The 18,048-nt window shown below is 39.4% G+C and overlaps 1 protein-coding gene across 4 annotated transcripts in view; it reads right to left on the bottom strand.

Annotated features, from left to right (window-relative positions):
• Nucleotides 1-624: 624 nt before the first annotated feature.
• Nucleotides 625-18,048, bottom strand: part of EDARADD (EDAR associated via death domain) — a 62,662-nt gene continuing 45,238 nt past the window's right edge. For 3 of the 4 annotated variants that reach the window (XM_075064180.1, XM_032775039.2, XM_032775038.2), the window contains 4 exons: nucleotides 16,636-16,675; nucleotides 13,397-13,485; nucleotides 7,580-7,625; nucleotides 625-4,175 (listed from right to left, as the gene is read on the bottom strand). In XM_075064180.1, the coding sequence (XP_074920281.1) occupies nucleotides 3,799-4,175; nucleotides 7,580-7,625; nucleotides 13,397-13,485; nucleotides 16,636-16,675 (552 nt within the window). In that variant the 3' untranslated portion in view covers nucleotides 625-3,798. The remainder of the gene's footprint in view (nucleotides 4,176-7,579; nucleotides 7,626-13,396; nucleotides 13,486-16,635; nucleotides 16,676-18,048) is intronic. The other variant, XM_032775040.2, reaches the window with a different exon arrangement.

Below are 18,048 nucleotides of genomic sequence, written 5' to 3'. Positions count from 1 at the left end.
CTTAAGTGTGAGGACTGTGACCTGGTGTGGAGGATAAGAAGAAGGTAATGAGATTTCAGGTCAAGGTAGATTTTGCAAACCTTTGAAGACTAACTGCTAGCCCAGGTTCACAAACCAATTTCTAAATCTAAACCCAACCTATGGAGGTTTCACACCTCCCTAGTCCCAATCTAGAAAAGCTGCAGCAGTGTTAAACTTTCCCTCTGTTCTCACTGTCTGTCTATCTCCTTATTTTATCTTTCATGAGAAAGGAGGAAAGGGGTGTGCTTCATAATGTTGCAGTGATGATGCATGCTGATGAGAATAAGACAATATTTGTTGCAAACATAGGTAGTCTAGATTCCACATCTCTGATCTAAACATTTTTTCAGTTCAAAGCTACTTGCTGGTATTTTGGTGTTAGACAACGATTGTTGGATTTGAGTACTTCAACACCAACCATCTGTGTTCCTTCAAAAGTCTTTTTGCTTACCCTAAGAAATGAAAACAAATACAATAAAATTCAACATCTAAGGTTTGTTATTTTTTCTACTAACATAGTATACATTGTAACAGAGATAGGAAACATATTCCAAGGCTGATCACACTAATGTCTTGTAGATTCACACTAATGTCTTGTGGATATTCAGGTATGAAAATATTTGAAGTGTCTAACCCAGTTCATGCCATATCAAGGATAAAAACATTAAATAAATCCTATTATGTCAACTACAGTAATAATGAGCAACTACAGGTGTAATAAAGTTTAAGGCTAACCTTTTCAAACCAAGCTGCCTAAAGTTAAACTAAATTCATGCCCACGCTCGTAAAAGTAGTCTTCTCTTCAGAGGTGCTGAACACCTGTAGCTTGTACTGACTTCAATGAGAACTGCAAGGGCTCGGAACTTGAGCTAGTTGGGAAAATGGGGGCAGTTTTCCCCCAATGGAAAATTTTGATTAAATGAGATTTGTTTTTCTTACAAAATTTCCATGGAAAAGCTAGTATTTCTCATGAAAACTGAAATATTTTTATGTGGAAATACCGATGCCTCATGCTCCCATTCTCAATAAGTCAGGCTCCCTGGTTGGACTACATCTCCCATGATACACCACATTGTTCTAGATGAGAAGAGGCAGTGCATCGTGGCAGTTCCATGGGTGTATAACAGCGGTTCTCACACTTTAGCAACTAGAGGACCACCATTTTGATTTAAAATTTTTCAAGGACCCCGCCCCCTCAACCTCCCCTCAGCCCTTGCCCCACTCATTCTGCAAGGCTCCACCCCCTGTTGCTCACTTTCCCCCACCCTCACTCACTCATTCTCACCAGGCTGGGGCAGGAGGTTGGGCTACAGGACGAGTTGCAGGCTCTGGGAGGGAGTTTGGGTGTGGGAAGGGGTGCGGGCCCTGGCTGGGTGGCTCTTGAAAGTGACTGGCACATCCCTCTGGCAATGGCTCCTAGGTGGGGAGTCAGGCGGCTCGATGCACTACCCATGTCCGCAGGCACTGCCCACCCCCCAGCTCCCACTGGCCAGAGTTCCCAGCCAATGGGAGCTGAGAAGTTGGTGCTCAGGCCAGGGGCAGTGCACAAAGATCCCCAGACCTCCACTCTAGGGGCTGCAGAGACATGCCAGGCATTTCCAGGAGCAGCATGGAGCCATGGCATGTAGGGAGCCTGCCTTAGCCCTGCTGCGCTGCTCCATCTCCTGAGCACGGTCCACCCTGCTCCTTCCCCTCCCTCCCAGAGCCTCCCGCAGACCAGGGAACAGCTGGGGAGAAGGAGAAGTTGATCAGCGGGGCCCACAGACCCCCTGGAGTGCCCTTGGGCATCCCCAGGGATCCATGAACCCGAGTTTGAGAAATGCTAGTGTAGAGCGTCATGGGAGATTAAGCCTGGCTGAGGAGCTCGGCGTGAAGAGGAGCAGGAGGTGCTTGAACTACAACTCCCATGACGTTCCACAGCAGCATTTCACATTCAAAAAAATATGGTTTTCTGCTAAAAACTTCTCACTTTTGGAACATTCAGTTTTTGAATGAAAAAAAAATTACTGTTTTCTTGCAGAAAGCAGATACTTTTCATGAAAATTAATTTAGTCAATAATCTAATTTGCCATCCAAAAAACAGTTTTTATGGAAAATTTGACCCTTCCTACTCAGACTCTGAAATCAGGTCACTTTATTCTCATCTTTATTGAAGTCAGTACAACAACACTGATTTATGCTGCCTGCAAATCTGGCCCCGAGGTTTGAAAATGATGGCCTTTACCTCTAGCTGCTCAGTAACCACCCCCACTGATATAAAATATACACAGTATAATATGCATTAGGCCTTATGTTGTCCTGAAGTAGAGATCTCAACGCACAATCCCTCTTTTTGCTTCACTCCTCTTTTCTGCAGAAGTTTAGTGATCATTCCAATTTATGAAACTAAACAGTACATGAGCCATAAACCCATCCTAGATTTTGCCTGTGTTTTGGTACATTGGTGTATATATAGCAAAATAATGGTGGACAGTGTACTAACTCAAGATGCTTTAGTTAACATAAAAGAATGTCTAAAACTGATTTTTTTCAAACTGGCTTTAGAATATCAGAACATATATTGTAAGAATTGTAGGGGAAAGAGCAATATCAATTATTGTTAATCCTTTCTAAAATACATTTTAAATTTAACCATTTAAATGCAAAGTAGCAACAAGACCAAATCCCTGGGACAACTGATAAGTCTTAAACCTCTTAAACTCTCCAGTAGCTATCCACACTCACTCCCTTAAGCCATTATGATGGCTTAAGTGGTACATGTGTTGTTTTGCAGCCAGGAAATGGTCTCTAAGTAAAGTGTAAAATGGGTCAGCCCACAGGACTGTTTTGTGATCTCTTCTAGAAAACCACAATCTTTGAACAGGAAAATCCTAGTGAGTACTGTACTGAGGACGCTGTGGGTGAGGCTACAGCTGTCTCCCCACCTCAAAACAAGAAGCATTGAGAAAAACAGATAAGAGTCCTGCAACTGAATGTTTTCTTCAAAACTCTTAGAACTCATTTTTAATATAAAGCATTTTCTTAATTGCTTTTTTGTCCCCAACTCTTGTGGGCCTTGGAAATTCTCTCTCAATTCAATGTGATTTCTTCCATAATCAATATATAATTCTAATGTAGTAGAATTACACAACAGTTTCATTTAATGTCTTTTTTTTTTAATGAGAGTATCCAAATGAAATTTTTGCAAAATGGGGTATTCAAACATTAAAATAATCCAATAATGCAAATGCAAAGTGATGTTGGAAACACATGAGGTGTTCCTATACCAAAAATATTAAACACTTCTTTAACCGATCCTTTTATTCCTCCTGTTAGGCCTTGAAATATTACCAGACACCTACTAAGTAGAAGCTGATATGAAAGATAGGGGCAGGGTTACCAGTGAGGTAGGGGCAATGGTTCAAGACTCTTGGCTGCTGATCATAACTTTACAAATCAACAGCAGTGGGAAACTGACATTCTTGTCAGTTTCACTCCTTCCAAGGTTCTAAATTTCAAGGGTCATATTGCTCAATGCTGTGTCATTTTCACTCTGCTCCTGCTTGGGAAATCTATGAGCAGTGGAAAAGACTTACAATGTTTGTAGACTCAGGAAGACAACTCTGTATTAGTGATATCCTGTTCACATTTGGAAGGTCATCTTTGTTTGATATATATAATAAAAGCTTGCATTCTGCATAAACTGATGGTATGTGCCCTTTCACGGACAAGGAAAGGTTCCCTCTCACTAGTGGTAGTTAGACAAGTAAATTTTTCAAGCTAACAATTTTCTTTGACCTAGAAGTGATTCTGATAGGTTCCATTCCCTCTCTTTGGCCATTCTTCCTCCACCCACTTCAGCAGCACTTTCACAACATCAATTCTTTGATATAATTTACACAGATCAATCAATTGTTCCACAGTCCTGTCACTGTTCCGCAACAAAAATTCCAACGTAGGGCTTTGTTGTTTCTGTTCCAGAAAACACAATTCATCATAGGTCATTCCCCATTTGCTTGCAAAATTTCTCCAGTTTTTTACTGTAGGGTGACATGGATCCAACTTTATCCTCATTGTATACAACAAGTCCTCATCATTGAGCAAATCGCTGATAGTTGGAGCACGACACAAACATAATGAGCAGGTGCCATTTTCTTTGCAGGAGCTCCTCATATCTACAATTATAAACATTACATTGAAAAGGTTAGAATCTGTTCTATTTTCCATGGCTTCTTTTTATGGCACAAACCCTCAGGCACTGCTGAAGAATATCATGTTGCTTAGAACTATTTCTGAAATAATAATGGGGATTTAAAGTGTCTTTCACTATTGAATTAAACTACTTTTAATTTTTGTTGTTTTTCTTTACTGTACATTGAAGATAAAACCAAAGAACAATAATTTTTAAAATATACACATTCATTTATAACAAGTGTGTCAAACTGATTCCACTTTTCACTATGATGTGTGGGCTGGGCTACATGGCCTGAAGAATTCCCTTAGCTTTATGGAAATTGCCATAACTTTCAATTGCAGAGCGAGCAGTGCGATGCAGAATGGATCTCTGTTAACATCTCATCTAGATAAATGTTACGATTATGTTGGTAGATGTCACAGCCTGGCTTAGTGCATCCAAAATGCCATTTTTATAATAGTGCAGACTTAGGAAAATATTTGACGGTCTTCTTTTAGTAAAGATTCTCTCTGCTAATGGACAAACGCAAAGCAAATGCCTAATATTTCCAATGATACAAAAGTGTACCTTTCTGTTGTGTTCTATGAAGGGCGATTATTTCAAATATATGTAACAGGCAAATGCTTAGAAAAGTATTCACTTTGAATGGTATTACTATTTTCCTCATACAGTTATAGAGCTGGCTGAAGGTCAGTGAATTACTTTTTGGATATGACCATATGGTGGTGAAATATTCTTTATCATATGACATCAGAGACTGCCATTTAAAAGTCTTCCAGAAAGAATCAAAAGGGTCCTAAAAATGTAACTTCTATTAGTTTGTGCAGTAACAGACTAGAAGAAGGCAAAAGCCAGCATATTGATTAGTAATATTGATCTGCAAATACTTTTTATTAGGTCTTACGCCATCAATCAGACCTAGTGGGTGAAAGTATTCTAGACACTTCTTCAACAGTTAGGCTTCTGAGGGGAAAATGGGTAAACCTTTAACTTTGCCATGTAATGGATGAAGAAAGAGAGAAGCCCACAATGGTCAAACTGACACTACAGCAGAAAGGTGCATAATGTGCACAGCTTATAACCACTTGACCTTTTAAAACTTCTGTTTACCATTCAGGTTTGAAAGAGGAATATAAAACCAACCATATTCAAATTAAGTTTGGAAAAAAGGATGCTGTAAGAGGAAGTATTAATCAAAAGACTGATGGAAATAGTGAGTACACAATATCAAGGATTGGTTTAGTTACAATTAGAATAGGAGATGTTAATAACTATAAAAGGGCGAATCATGTATTCAAAAACACCTACTCTCATAGATAATCATGCTTGTTAATTCTTTTCTATGTTTAGGGAAGTTCTCAGAGCTGATTTCAGTGTCTGTGTCATTCTGCAGTTGGGTGCAGCCCTGCCTGTGTGTACTGGAAGAGGCTTAATAACCTGGCTCAGCCAGACAGGTAAAAAGGGTGGCCAGGCTGGCAGAACAGGCAGGCTTAGTGGTATCTCAGCACATCTGGTGGCACCTTAAGGGGTCCAACCTGTCACAGTGTGCAACACTACAGTTTTATGAGAATGCATAGTCTCCCATGGAGGGGATGCACAAACTCTTGTGACATACAATCACAGAAATGTAGGGCTGGAAAGGCACTGGAGAGCAGGAGGGATAACTCAGTGGTTTGAGCATTGGTCTGCTAAACCCAGGGTTGTGAGCTCAATCCTAGAGGGGGCCATTTAGGGATCTGGGGCAAAAATCTGTCTGGGTGTTGGACTAGATGACCTCCTGAGGTCCCTTCCAACCCTGACATTCTATGGTCAAGTGCAGCCCCCTGTGCTGAGGCAGGACTAAGTGAACCTAGACAAGGGTCAGCAACCTTTCAGAAGCAGTGTGCCAAGTCTTCATTTATTCACTCTAATTTAAGTTTTGCACGCCAGTAATACATTTAAACATTTTTATAAGGTCTCTTTCTCTAAGTCTATAATATATAACTAAACTATTGTATGTAAAATAAATAAGGTTTTTAAAATGTTTAAAATAAGCTTAATTTAAAATTAAATTAATATGTAAAGCCCCCTGGACTGGTGGCCAGGACCTGGGCAGTGTGAGTCCCACTGAAAATCAGCTCATGTGCTGCCTTTGGCACATGTGCCATAGGTTGCCTACCCCTGACCTAGACCATCTCTGAAAGGTATCCTTTGGTCTGGGATGGGTGACAGGGAATGGGTCACTTGATGATTACCTGTTCTGTTCATTCCCTCTGGAGCACCTGGCACTTGCCACTGTCGGAAGGCAGGATACTGGGCTAGATGGACCATTGGTCTGACCCAGTATGGCCATTCTTATGTCTGTCAAACCATTTTTAAGAACCTCCAATGATGGGGATGCCACAACCTCTCTTGGAAGCTTATCCCAGAACTTAACTACCATTATATTACAATTTTTTTCCTAAGAGCTAACCTAAATCTCCCTTGCTGAAGATTAAGTCCATTACTTCTTGTCTAGGGTGACCAGATAGCAAGTATGAAAAATTGGGACAGAGGGTGAGGGGTAATAGGCACCCATGTAAGAAAAAGCCCCAAATATCGGGACTGTCCCTAAAAATCGGGATATCTGGTCACCCTATTCTTGTCCTACCTTCAGTGGACTTGGAGAACAATTGATCACGATCCTTTTGATAACAGTCCTTACCACATTTGAAATTGCAATCAGGCCCCCTCAGTCTTCTTTGCTCAAGACTAAACATGCCCAGTTTTGTTTAACATTTCCTCAGAGGTCAGGTTTTCTAAATCTTTTATCAATTTTGTTGCTGTCTTCTGGACTCTCTCTAATTTATTTAAATCTTTCCTAAAGTGTAGTGCTCAGCATTGGTCACAGTACTCCAGCTGAAGCTTCACTAGTGCTGAATAAAGGGAGACATCTCTGCTTTCAGGCATTCCATAAGGCCTTGCAGGTTTTTTTTTTAAGCTAAATATAAAGATAGATAAGTAATACTGCTGTCCTTGTGATGAAGTCAATGGGCCAAATCCTGCTCACTTTTTACTCAGGTATGAGCAAAGCTAACTCCATTTGACCTAACTGAAGTTCTGGCTGTGCACAGAATGCATTATTGGCCCCTATCTTAATTTCATCTCATTCTGCTGTATGTGCTCAGTGAGGTGAATTTCATCAAAAAGAAATTGACAAGAGCAGTTCATCGCTATCTATAGATCAAATAAACTTCTGGCACTATACCCTGCACGGAATATTAAAAGCAAAAGAGAGAAGCCTCATATATTCTGGGTCCCCAAGCCTTTCTAGGTAATTCTAAATATCATCCTGACAAAGACTTTTCTGAAGAAAATCTATCATAAAAATAACTACATACATATATGGTAAAGCCAATAAATTACCTGAAAGTGATTCTCCAGTATTGTTTTGACTATCATTCTCTTCTGGCTACAAACAAAAAGTAACCTTGAATTAAAATCATGTATTCAAATAACACACAATAATGTATTGATCTAGTTTACCAAGTGGAGAGTCAGTTTAGAAAGATACTGATTAACTGAACAGAAAATATTTTGTGTGTGTGTGTGTCTGTTTCCTGACAATTTGCAAACTTTTTATGCAACATATTTACATTTTGACTCATCCTATGATCATAGAATCATAGAAGATTAGTATTGGAAGAGACCTCAAGAGGTCATCTAGTCCAACCCCCTGCTCAGAGCAGGACCAATCCCAACTAAATCATCCCAGCCAGGCTTTGTCAAGCCGGGCCTTAAAAACCTCTAAGGATGGAGATTCCACTACCTCCCTAGGTAACTCATTCCAGTGCTTCACCACCTTCCTAGTTAAATAATGTTTCCTAATATCCAACCTACACCTCCCCCACTGCAACTTGAGGCCACTGCTTCTTGTTCTGTCATCTGCTGCCACTGAGAACAGTCTGGATCCATCCTCTTTGGAACCCCCCTTCAGGTAGTTGAAGGCTGCTATCAAATCCCTCATCCCTTTTCTCTTCTGCAGACTAAATAATCCCAATTCCCCCAGGCTCTCCTCGTAAATCACGTGCCCCAGCCCCCTAATCATTTTTGTTGCCCTCCACTGGACTCTCTCGAATTTGTCCACATCCCTTCGGTGCGGGGGGCACCAAAAGTGGACACAATACTCAAGGTTTGGCCTCACCAGTGCCAAATAGAGGGGAATAATCACTTCCCTCGATCTGCTGGCAATGCTCCTACTAATATAGCCCAATATACCATTGGCCTTCTTGGCAACAAGGGCACACTGATGACTCATATCCAGCTTCTTGTCCACTGTAATCCCCAGGTCCTTTTCTGCAGAACTGCTGCTTAGCCAGTCGGTCCCCAGCCTGTAGTGGTGCATGGAATTCTTCCTTCCTAAGTGCAGGACTCTGCACTTGTCCTTGTTGAACCTCATCAGATTTCTTTTGGCCCAATCCTCTAATTTGTCTAGGTCCCTCTGTATCCTATCCCTACCCTCCAGCATATCTACCACTCCTCCCAGTTTAGTATCATCTGAAAACTTGCTGAGGGTGCAATTCATCCCATCATCCAGATCATTAATAAAGATGTTGAACAAAACTGGCCCCAAGACCAACCCCTACCTGTTGAGCCTCACAATCTAGCCAGCTTTCTATCCACCTTATAGTCCATTCATCCAATCCATATTTCTTCAACTTGCTGGCAAGAATACTATGGCAGACCATATCAAAAGCTTTGCTAAAGTCAACATATATCACATGCACTGCTTTCCCCATATCCAGAGAGCCAGCTATCTCATTATAGAAGGCAATCAGGTTGGTTAGGCATGACTTGCCCTTGGTGAATCCATGCTGACTGTTCCTGATCACCTTCCTCTCCTCCAAGTGCTTCAAAATGGATTCCTTGAGGACCTGCTCCATGATTTTGCTGGGGACTGAAGTGAGGCTGACCAGTCTGTAGTTCCCTGGGTTCTCTTTCTTCCCTTTTTAAAATATGGGCATTATATTTGCCTTTTTCCAGTCGTCTGGGACCTCTCCCAATCGCCACGAATTTTCAAAATAATGGCTAATGGCTCTGCAATCACATCAGCCAACCCCCTCAGCACCCTTGGATGCATTAGATGATATAGGGTTATTGTTTTGAACAGTTCTTGCACTGATCTATCATTTTCACTCTTGGTAGTGACAGGTTTATATTAAATTATTTGTGAACAAGAACAGAAAAGAACTAACTATAAATCCCTGCTGACTGGCCTTGGGGTTGCTCCCACAGAAATTCATGACAGCAGTTGATAACCTGTTAAGTGAAGGCATCTACAATCTTCAGGCTAATTTCACCTCTGTTACACCAGTACAAATTGGGAGTAACACCTTACTGTTACACTGGTGTAAATGACACCAGAATCAGACCTTTTGGTTATAGCCATGTTGAATGTCAGAAAACTGTTGAATGACTCACTATCCTTATGATTATGCAGTACCACACCCCATCTTGTGTATTTGGAATAGTTCACACTCTCTCTCCCATGCTATTCTGGCTTGTTTAATTTTCCTTAATGACATTTTATTGATGCTAGTTCATTAAAGACTTTGAGAATGGTAGGTTGGGCAATGTACAACTGTTTCAAAGTGAGACTTCCTGGCATATAGGTATGAAATATTACTGCAGAATTGCAATTAAGAGTCACTATTGTGCCATAATCATGGGGGTGGGGGAAAGTCTTTAGGAATTTTGTATGGAGTACCTACAGCTTTTCAGCGTTTCAGATTGTTTAACTTAAAAGATTTCCATGCCCCATTTTTTTTATTAGAGGCTGGGCCAGAGCTTCAGCTGGCCCACTGTCTGTTACATGCAACAATAAGGGATTGTTCCACTGACTCTATGGAATTTCGAGGAGCTTCTTTAAAGGCTTTTTATATATAGGAAATAGTTCTAGACAAGGGCAGGAACTGAATATTTCTGCTGGCTCAGTTCAAAACCATCTTTCTTTTTAAGCTAATGTGCACTCAACTGCTTTTTGTCAGCTAATTAAATGTAGAGAAAATAATGTAATAGTTTGAGGTGACATGTATTATTGCAACATCTATATTCCTTGAAAGCAACAGCTAACACTCAAAGGAAGGCACTATGACCCTGTGGCTAAGGCAAACTGAAATGAGTGTAGTAGAGTGGAGTAAGAAGACATGAGTAACTGCCCTCACTCATTGGGCGGGTGTGAGCCCAGATAAAATGTCTTTCCTTTACTGAAGATGAAAGCAGAAAGGGTTTTCCCCCTTAGACAAGTGCAATAAAATACAGCTGACTTTTGTAGAGTGCCATTCATTCAAAAGTATCATAGAGCACTTCACCATATCCTGCATGCTGTGCAGGCAAATACAAGTAAACTATGTAGATTACAATACATCACAACAAGATGCCCTATTCCTACTGACACTTACTGTATTATTAAATCCACTACAAATAAGTGTGCTTGGAAGGATTAGATTATTATTTGTAAATGTCAATTTGACCATAGATACACAAACTGATAAATATATTTCCATTGATAAAAATCAAGATTTACAGTTAGGCAAATTAAAAAAAATGCTACTTGAGAACTTACTCCAGTTTTATTTAAGGATATTTATTTTGTATGTTTTTGTATGTGCTGTTGCCAGTCTGGATTTTAATGGTTATAAAGCTATAATTTTTTGAATCTCACATCTATTGTCATTACATAATTATTGTTTGACCCTCTCAATTGTCTGGCACACACCCCACCACTTCTTACAACTGTTAAAATGTAAATGCATAAAAATTTAAAAATGCTTAAAATAATCATTGATATTGTCCATCAAAATTTAAAAAAAAAGATTTATTTTTGCAAAGCCTACAACCAGTATAAGCAGTTTCAGCTGATGTGGTGAACACATTCACACACACGACCTAATCCAATTATGGGGGAAGGTAAATTTGTCTAAAATATTCTATCAAAAATTCCCCACATTTCCCGTAAAAGGGAACATTTGCATGCTGTTTTCACTATCTCCCCTGCCACACTCACTGCTGCAGTGGGCCAGATGGTCACAAATGCAGATGAGTTTACAGATTTCTTTCCATTCTCTAATACACAATTTTCCACATCACAAAACTATCACAGTGTTTGGTATGTGCTCAAGAAAGGTTAAAAAATGGATGCACCCCCACATCAAAGTAAGAGGAAAGTACTTGTCATCTTCTCCAAGTACTTTCCTCCTCTTACAAGCATCATTTCAGTTGTAGCTAGATAGAATGTGCCCAGGGCTTTTCATTCAGCAGCTTCTAACTCAGGACCTTGAACAATGACTATCTAAAAACATTGGTCAGAACTGGATGTCTTGCTCTTGAACATGGAGATCATTTATGGTCATATTATGATATGAATCTGCTTCAGAAGTGTCTATGAGAAAGTCAGTAGGTGTTTGATGTATTGGAGTTGCAGTTTTGCCAACCCAAGCACTGAAAAATTGAGTCTGGCTAAAAATCTGGAGAGTATGTTAAAAATCGTGAGATTTTTTTTTTAAATATTAAATTTGGGTTCTTTTATTTGTCTTATGATTTCTGAGCCATTAGATTACACTGAGGTATGTTTTCATATTTTTTTCCTGCAAATATGAGGCTTCAAATCTATTTTTTTAAATGAGAGTTGAGATACTCATGTAAGTGCTTTCAGAAACTGGGGTTTTAACATCAAAAATCTCAAGATTCCTGATAAAATCTTGACAGTTGGCAATGGTGGGACTGCGACTCTATGAGCAAAGAAAGAAGTAAAATTTTATTTCCCATGGACTGAGTCCTCATTTTTTATTTAATAAAAAAAATACTTTCATGTAAACTATAGGATTTCAAAAGGCCACTTATTGTAGCATACACATTTTTTATTTTAGCAGTTCAGCTACCTTCCACTTATCAACTCTGAAGCATAGAGACTTATCCAGCATCACTTTATTGCAAAGATATGTAAATGTCCATAAAATATTGCTATTTAACAGGACTATTTTATTGCCCACTAATTAAAAAAAACAACTGCAAATCTAAACAAAGCTATACATTTGTCTTATGCGTGTGCAGAGGGACCAGAAGAACAAGCATACCCTCCAGGCAAGATCAGGTTTTAGAGGACCCTACAAATCTAAGTACAGTGAAACAGCTGTGTAGTGAAGTGTTTTGTCACTACACAAAGCCTTCATTATACCCAGTTTCAGTATAATAGAAGATGGAGTCTCAGGCAACAAATTCTCTCCACTTCATGATAAGAAATTACTGCTTTCTCCTCATGAGATAGTGCCAGTCTGTCTTCTCCTCCTCTGCTCAACCCAAAAGAGAAAATCCCCAGGAATTCAGCCTGTAACACTATCTGGTAAGTCATAACTGTGACATGCCAATGGAATTTGCACATTGTTGCCCATTTACAGTGGAACATTAGAATGAAGCTTCACTATGGGAAAAATACTATCCCAAAGTCCACGTATAAGGACTTGATGCAGGGGAGAAATAATTTCCCTGTTTCCCAACCCCAACTTCAAAGCTGCTGTGCAGTAACCACTGCCCTGGTTGCAAACCCCACCAAGGGGAGGTGAAGGCTGGAGGAAAAATGTATGGCTCTGCATAGCTGTGAGTCCACTAGCCCTGTTTTTAATCTTATCCCCCATACCGGTGTGAAAGGAATTCTGGTAGAACTGGATTCTGCAGCATGCACCCTGCCTGGGCTCCAGGCTCCCTGCCCACTCAGCACAGTGGAACAACATCTGTTCTGCCGCAGGCTGAGTGGGGATGGCGTGTGGGAGCAGGATTTGCCCTTGTCAGAAGAGTTCATGTCTGGATAGAAATTGAAGCAATTTTGGTTTCCAATGCATTATAAGTACAGTGTCACTAGAACTAGGTTCACTGTGAACAAAACTCAACCCTAAGCAGAGGAGTCAGCACAAGACCTATGCACCACTCAAATCCCACTTAAGCCCTTCAAATAAGGCTTAAGGAGTACATAGGCTGTGTGTACAGAGCACACTTCACCCAGCATTCTTAAATGGATATTCTATGTCCAATCTCATTTTACTGAATGACTCCATGCGGTCTAGAGAAAGTTGTGATTAATATTAACAGCTTTCTTTCATCAACAAAAATAACTTTAAAAGCTTAGTTTAATATGCACCCATGGGTTTCTCAAACAGATAATTTAAATTTGAAAAGCATTTCCCTTACCTGTTGTATTAGGCCAGAATCTGATGTAAGACTTCTGATGTTAATAGATGCTATTTCCAATGTAACTTTATCTGTTAGGTACTCCTCATCTAAGGCAAAGAGATTCTGAAATGTTGGTCTTTCACCCAAATATAAGCTCAAGTACAAGACTCTCAAACAAAAATATGGCAGACTTCATACAAGTCTAACACACAAGATTTAATCTCATATGATAATGGGTTATTGGGAAATGTAAAATGGATTTAACATAATCTTAAATTGCTAATGACTGGACTGTGCAAATAGAAAGTACTATCAGAGGTCAGACATCAGGGTATATGTAAAATGTTTACTCTGCATCTCCAACAGGCTATTACTGGTAACAGGGCTACACTCTTCCTTCAGCAGATTGACCAGGAGCAGCACCAACATAGTGTTTACCTAGCCAATAAATGAAAGATCACTGAAAAAGTGGAAGTACTTGACAGTCAACAAATCTCTTCTTTCTGCTTTGTTTGAATGACTTTCTAAAAATTCTCAATAGTCTGCCTTCTCCTCTCCCCATGTTTGGATTATGCTCATGCTGCTCAGGACCCTTCTGGAAGCATACATCTCCCCCACCACCACCACCACCAGGTTTTACTCACTGCATCTTAAAAACTGTCTACACGCCTTTGTGAGTATATAGACATGAGCTGAAATTCACCCTTATGCAGAGGGACAGCACAAAGTCCATTTATCGTTCATCTCCCACTTAGGCCCTCAAAATAGGACTTAAGTGATACATAAGCCTTTTGCTAATTCCGTGCATAGGGTTGAATTTCACTCTGTGATAAGGCCCTCTTCAAAGTATTTCAACGTGTGTTTAACTTTAAGCAAGTGTTTAAATCCATGTGTTAATTGCTCTGCTGACTTGTGTCTGAAAGGAGGTTATCCTAGACATGTCAGAATCCTCCTAGACTCTTATAATGCTTAAAGGCTTTTTAGGGATAAAAATGCATATGAGTTTATTGTTCTCTCTAATAAGACTCCTATTAAGAAACAGTGGAATGCCTTACATTTAAACAAACAAACAAACAAAAAAAGTAAGAATTTACTTTTCTTCTTTCACATAGAATTTGCCATTATTTATTAGACCATTGATCCTTAAAATCCAATAGCCTGCCTCTGACAGCAGCTGATATCTGACACAGACTCCTTATTCATTATCTTGAACAGGGTTCAAAAAAGAACTAGATAAGTTCATGGAGGATGGGTCCATCAATGACTATTAGCCAGGATGGGCAGGGATGGTGTCCCTAGCCTCTGATTGGCAGAAGCTGGGAATGGGCGACAGGGGATGGATCACTTGATGATTACCTGTTCTGTTCATTCCCTCTGGGGCACCTGGCACTGTCCACTGTCGGAAGACGGGATACTGGGCTCGATGGACCTATGGTCTGACCCAGTGTGGCCATTCTTATGTTAGGATTCAATGGCAAAGAATTCAGCTGACATTACAAAACACAACCAACTGAATTTCACTTGGTCTACTCTTTTGGCTGTTGCTTCTAATATTTGGATGAGGGAGTAACTACGATCAAAAAGTGAACTTGGAGGAAAAAAAATATACGGGCCTAATCCTGAAAGATGATGAGTGCCCTCAACTCCCATTAGAGTTAATGGGAGTTGAGGGTGCTCAACATCTTGCTGGATAAGGCCCTAAGATGTCATGTTAATTATTTTTAAGGAAGGGGCCAGATCTCGTACTCTATTTAGATAAAATTTACATTAAAGCCAACTGGAATTTTCCCTAAATAACTAAAGAATCAGGCCCATACACTGTATGAAGAAAACTCTTGTAACACATTTTATTCACTTATAGATTCAGCAACATTTATAAAACTGCTTTTTTTTTTTCCTTCCCCATATCATGTTGAATAGTGATGAAAATTCAGGCTCTTGAGCAGATGAAGAGACCAGTATCTAAGGAACGATCTAAGATTAACGTCATACAGTTTCCAAACCCACAACAGTGCTAGACTTTTGAGAAAATTAATTATAAGGAAAACTTGAGAATGCAGAAGTTAACAGAATATTAATAGGTGTTTCACATCACTTCCCATTCTCAGACAGGAAATGCTAAGCTCCATTAATGCTTTTATGTCTTTACACTGATCATGATGAAATTTCCTTTCAATAGAAAATGCCACAATTTCCATTTCCCTTCAATTTTACTTATAATTTATTGTATTAAATATGTAGCAGCAGATTTTAAACAGCTTTGAAACAGTTACATGTTTATTTATAAATCTGATTTTCTTTGGAGGGGAAGATACAATGAACTAATGCCATAAGAGTAAGAAAAAATACAATTTAGATATGAAAGCTATAGAGAAATTACCAAAATTTAAGAAATTTTAAGAAAAACCACTTTGAAGAAGAGAGCAGTCTGCCTGCAATTGAACAGGTTCAAAGTACCATACTCTTCTCTCCTCCAATCTACTTCCCTTCTCTTGGTATCCTCAATGGCACCTCATTTCTATTGCTGGCTCCTTCCAGTCTCCTAAATAATCCTCAATCCTCCCTTGGAACCCCAGTTTTAGTTTCCCCAGCTCATCAGTGTTTACCCTAACTTTTTCAACCTCTCTTTCCAATTGGATCCTGGATCCCTCCTCAGGCTTTACGTGCATTATAGGATTCAGAACAATATGCTTGGAAGAGTACTGAGGGTCCAGGCACTCTCAGGGCATTCCTTGGAAGGAAGCCTGCAGCAGGGTCTGGAATGCAGAAATAAAGAAGAGGGAGAGGTCAAGGGAGCTAGTGTGGTAGAAGGATTAAAGGCTTAATGATGAAATTGGTTGCAGGGCTGAGGATTTCATCCATGCAGGAGACCACTGGATTTTCTGGGTTCCCAAATGAATTTCTGATCAGCTGCAGACACACAGATAACCCTCTCAAAGCCATTTTTCAAATATTTTTATTTCCCTCTAATCTGGGTTCTGATCCTTTTTTTTTTTGTGTGTGGAAGTGTCTTATTATAGCTTCCTTCAAAGTTGAGAAACAAGATCTTCTGTTGATATAATCAGCTTTTAGACCAAAGCTGAGCTCAGATGGCAAACACCAGAGGTAACATTAGTAACACACTTTTTAAAAAAAATGATTACACTGCATAAATTTCTACAATGTAAAAATACAGACCAAATTAATAGAATATTTCTTATACCTATGGTTTTATTACATGTACTAGATTTATAATAGCTGGAGTTTGCTGTGCTTACCTTTAGGTAGCCGTGTATCTTGGACAGGATACTTTTCTCTCTGTCCAAAAATATCAAGACATATGTTTGTTATTTCTGGTACTTGATAAAAAGTACATCAAAAACTTTATAGTTACAACAATGCCTTTTTAAAATGGCATTTAAGTTCACATCAATATAGTAATGAATTATTAGAGATGGACCAAACAGATACTAACACAGGCAATCTGGGGATTATTTACAATCCAAAATTATATAGTTTGTTGTTTTGCTGCAGTTTCTTAAAATGCAAGTGGTTTAGTAGACTAAGCACAGGATTGGGAGCAAAGAAATTCTGAGTTTTAATTTTAGCTTTCTGCCAGTGGCCTCAATTTCTCTGGGTCAGATTCTGAGCTTACTAATGTGTATCAAGAGTAACTACAATAATAAAGATGGTCCTGTTCTTACACATTTTCTTACTAAAGAACAATCAAAGGTCTCTTCGCTTGAAAATTAAAATTAAAACCTGATTAAAATGCAAAACTAAAATATAGCTACCCAGTTTACGGACATATCTGCTAATTTACAACACAAACATATTCCAACTCTATGCTATAGTTTACTAAGAGACCTAGACATCTGCTTGCTCCCATGTTACCTCTAGCAGCATCTAAAGACAAGACTCTTCCATCAGCTTTTTATAGAATCTCTCACCAAACAAATTAAAATCCTCCTCATTTAGAAACAAAATCATGTTTTTAAAAAAAACTTACATTTGTATCAGACAGACATCAGAACTCTACCACAGTTGAAGGCTTTTTTTAAACAACTAACAAAATCATCCAAAGCCCAAGATTTGGTGGTGATGGGGGACTTCAACTATCCAGATACATGTTGGGAAAATAACACCGCGGGGCACAGACTATCCAATAAGTTCCTGGACTGCATTGCAGACAACTTTTTATTTTTCAGAAGGATTGAAAAAGCTACTGGGGGGAAGCTGTTCTAGACTTGATTTTAACAAAGAGGGAGGAAACTCGTTGAGAATTTGAAAGCAGAAGGAAGCTTGGGTGAAAGTGATCATGAAATCATAGAGTTTGCAATTCTAAGGAAGGGTAGAAGGGAGTACAGCAAAATAGAGACAATGGATTTCAGGAAGGCGGATTTTTGTAAGTTCAGAGAGCTGATAGGTAAGGTCCCATGGGAATCAAGACTGAGGGGAAAAACAACTGAGGAGAGTTGGCAGTTTTTCAAAGAGACACTATTGAGGGCTCAAAAGCAAGCTATTCCAATGGGTAGGAAAGATAGAAAATGTGGCAAAAGACCACCTTGGCTTAACCACGAGATCTTGCATGACCTACAAAATAAAACGGAGTCATATAAAAAATGGAACTAGGTCAGATTACAAAGGAGGAATATAGGCAAACAACACAGGAATGCAGGGGCAAGATTAGA

The sequence above is a fragment of the Chelonoidis abingdonii genome, chromosome 3 (assembly GCF_003597395.2).
Source record: "Chelonoidis abingdonii isolate Lonesome George chromosome 3, CheloAbing_2.0, whole genome shotgun sequence".
NCBI classification, from domain to species: Eukaryota; Metazoa; Chordata; order Testudines; family Testudinidae; genus Chelonoidis; species Chelonoidis abingdonii.
The sequence above is the reverse complement of the archived record's forward strand: the minus strand, read 5'-3'. Positions and strand labels throughout refer to the sequence as shown.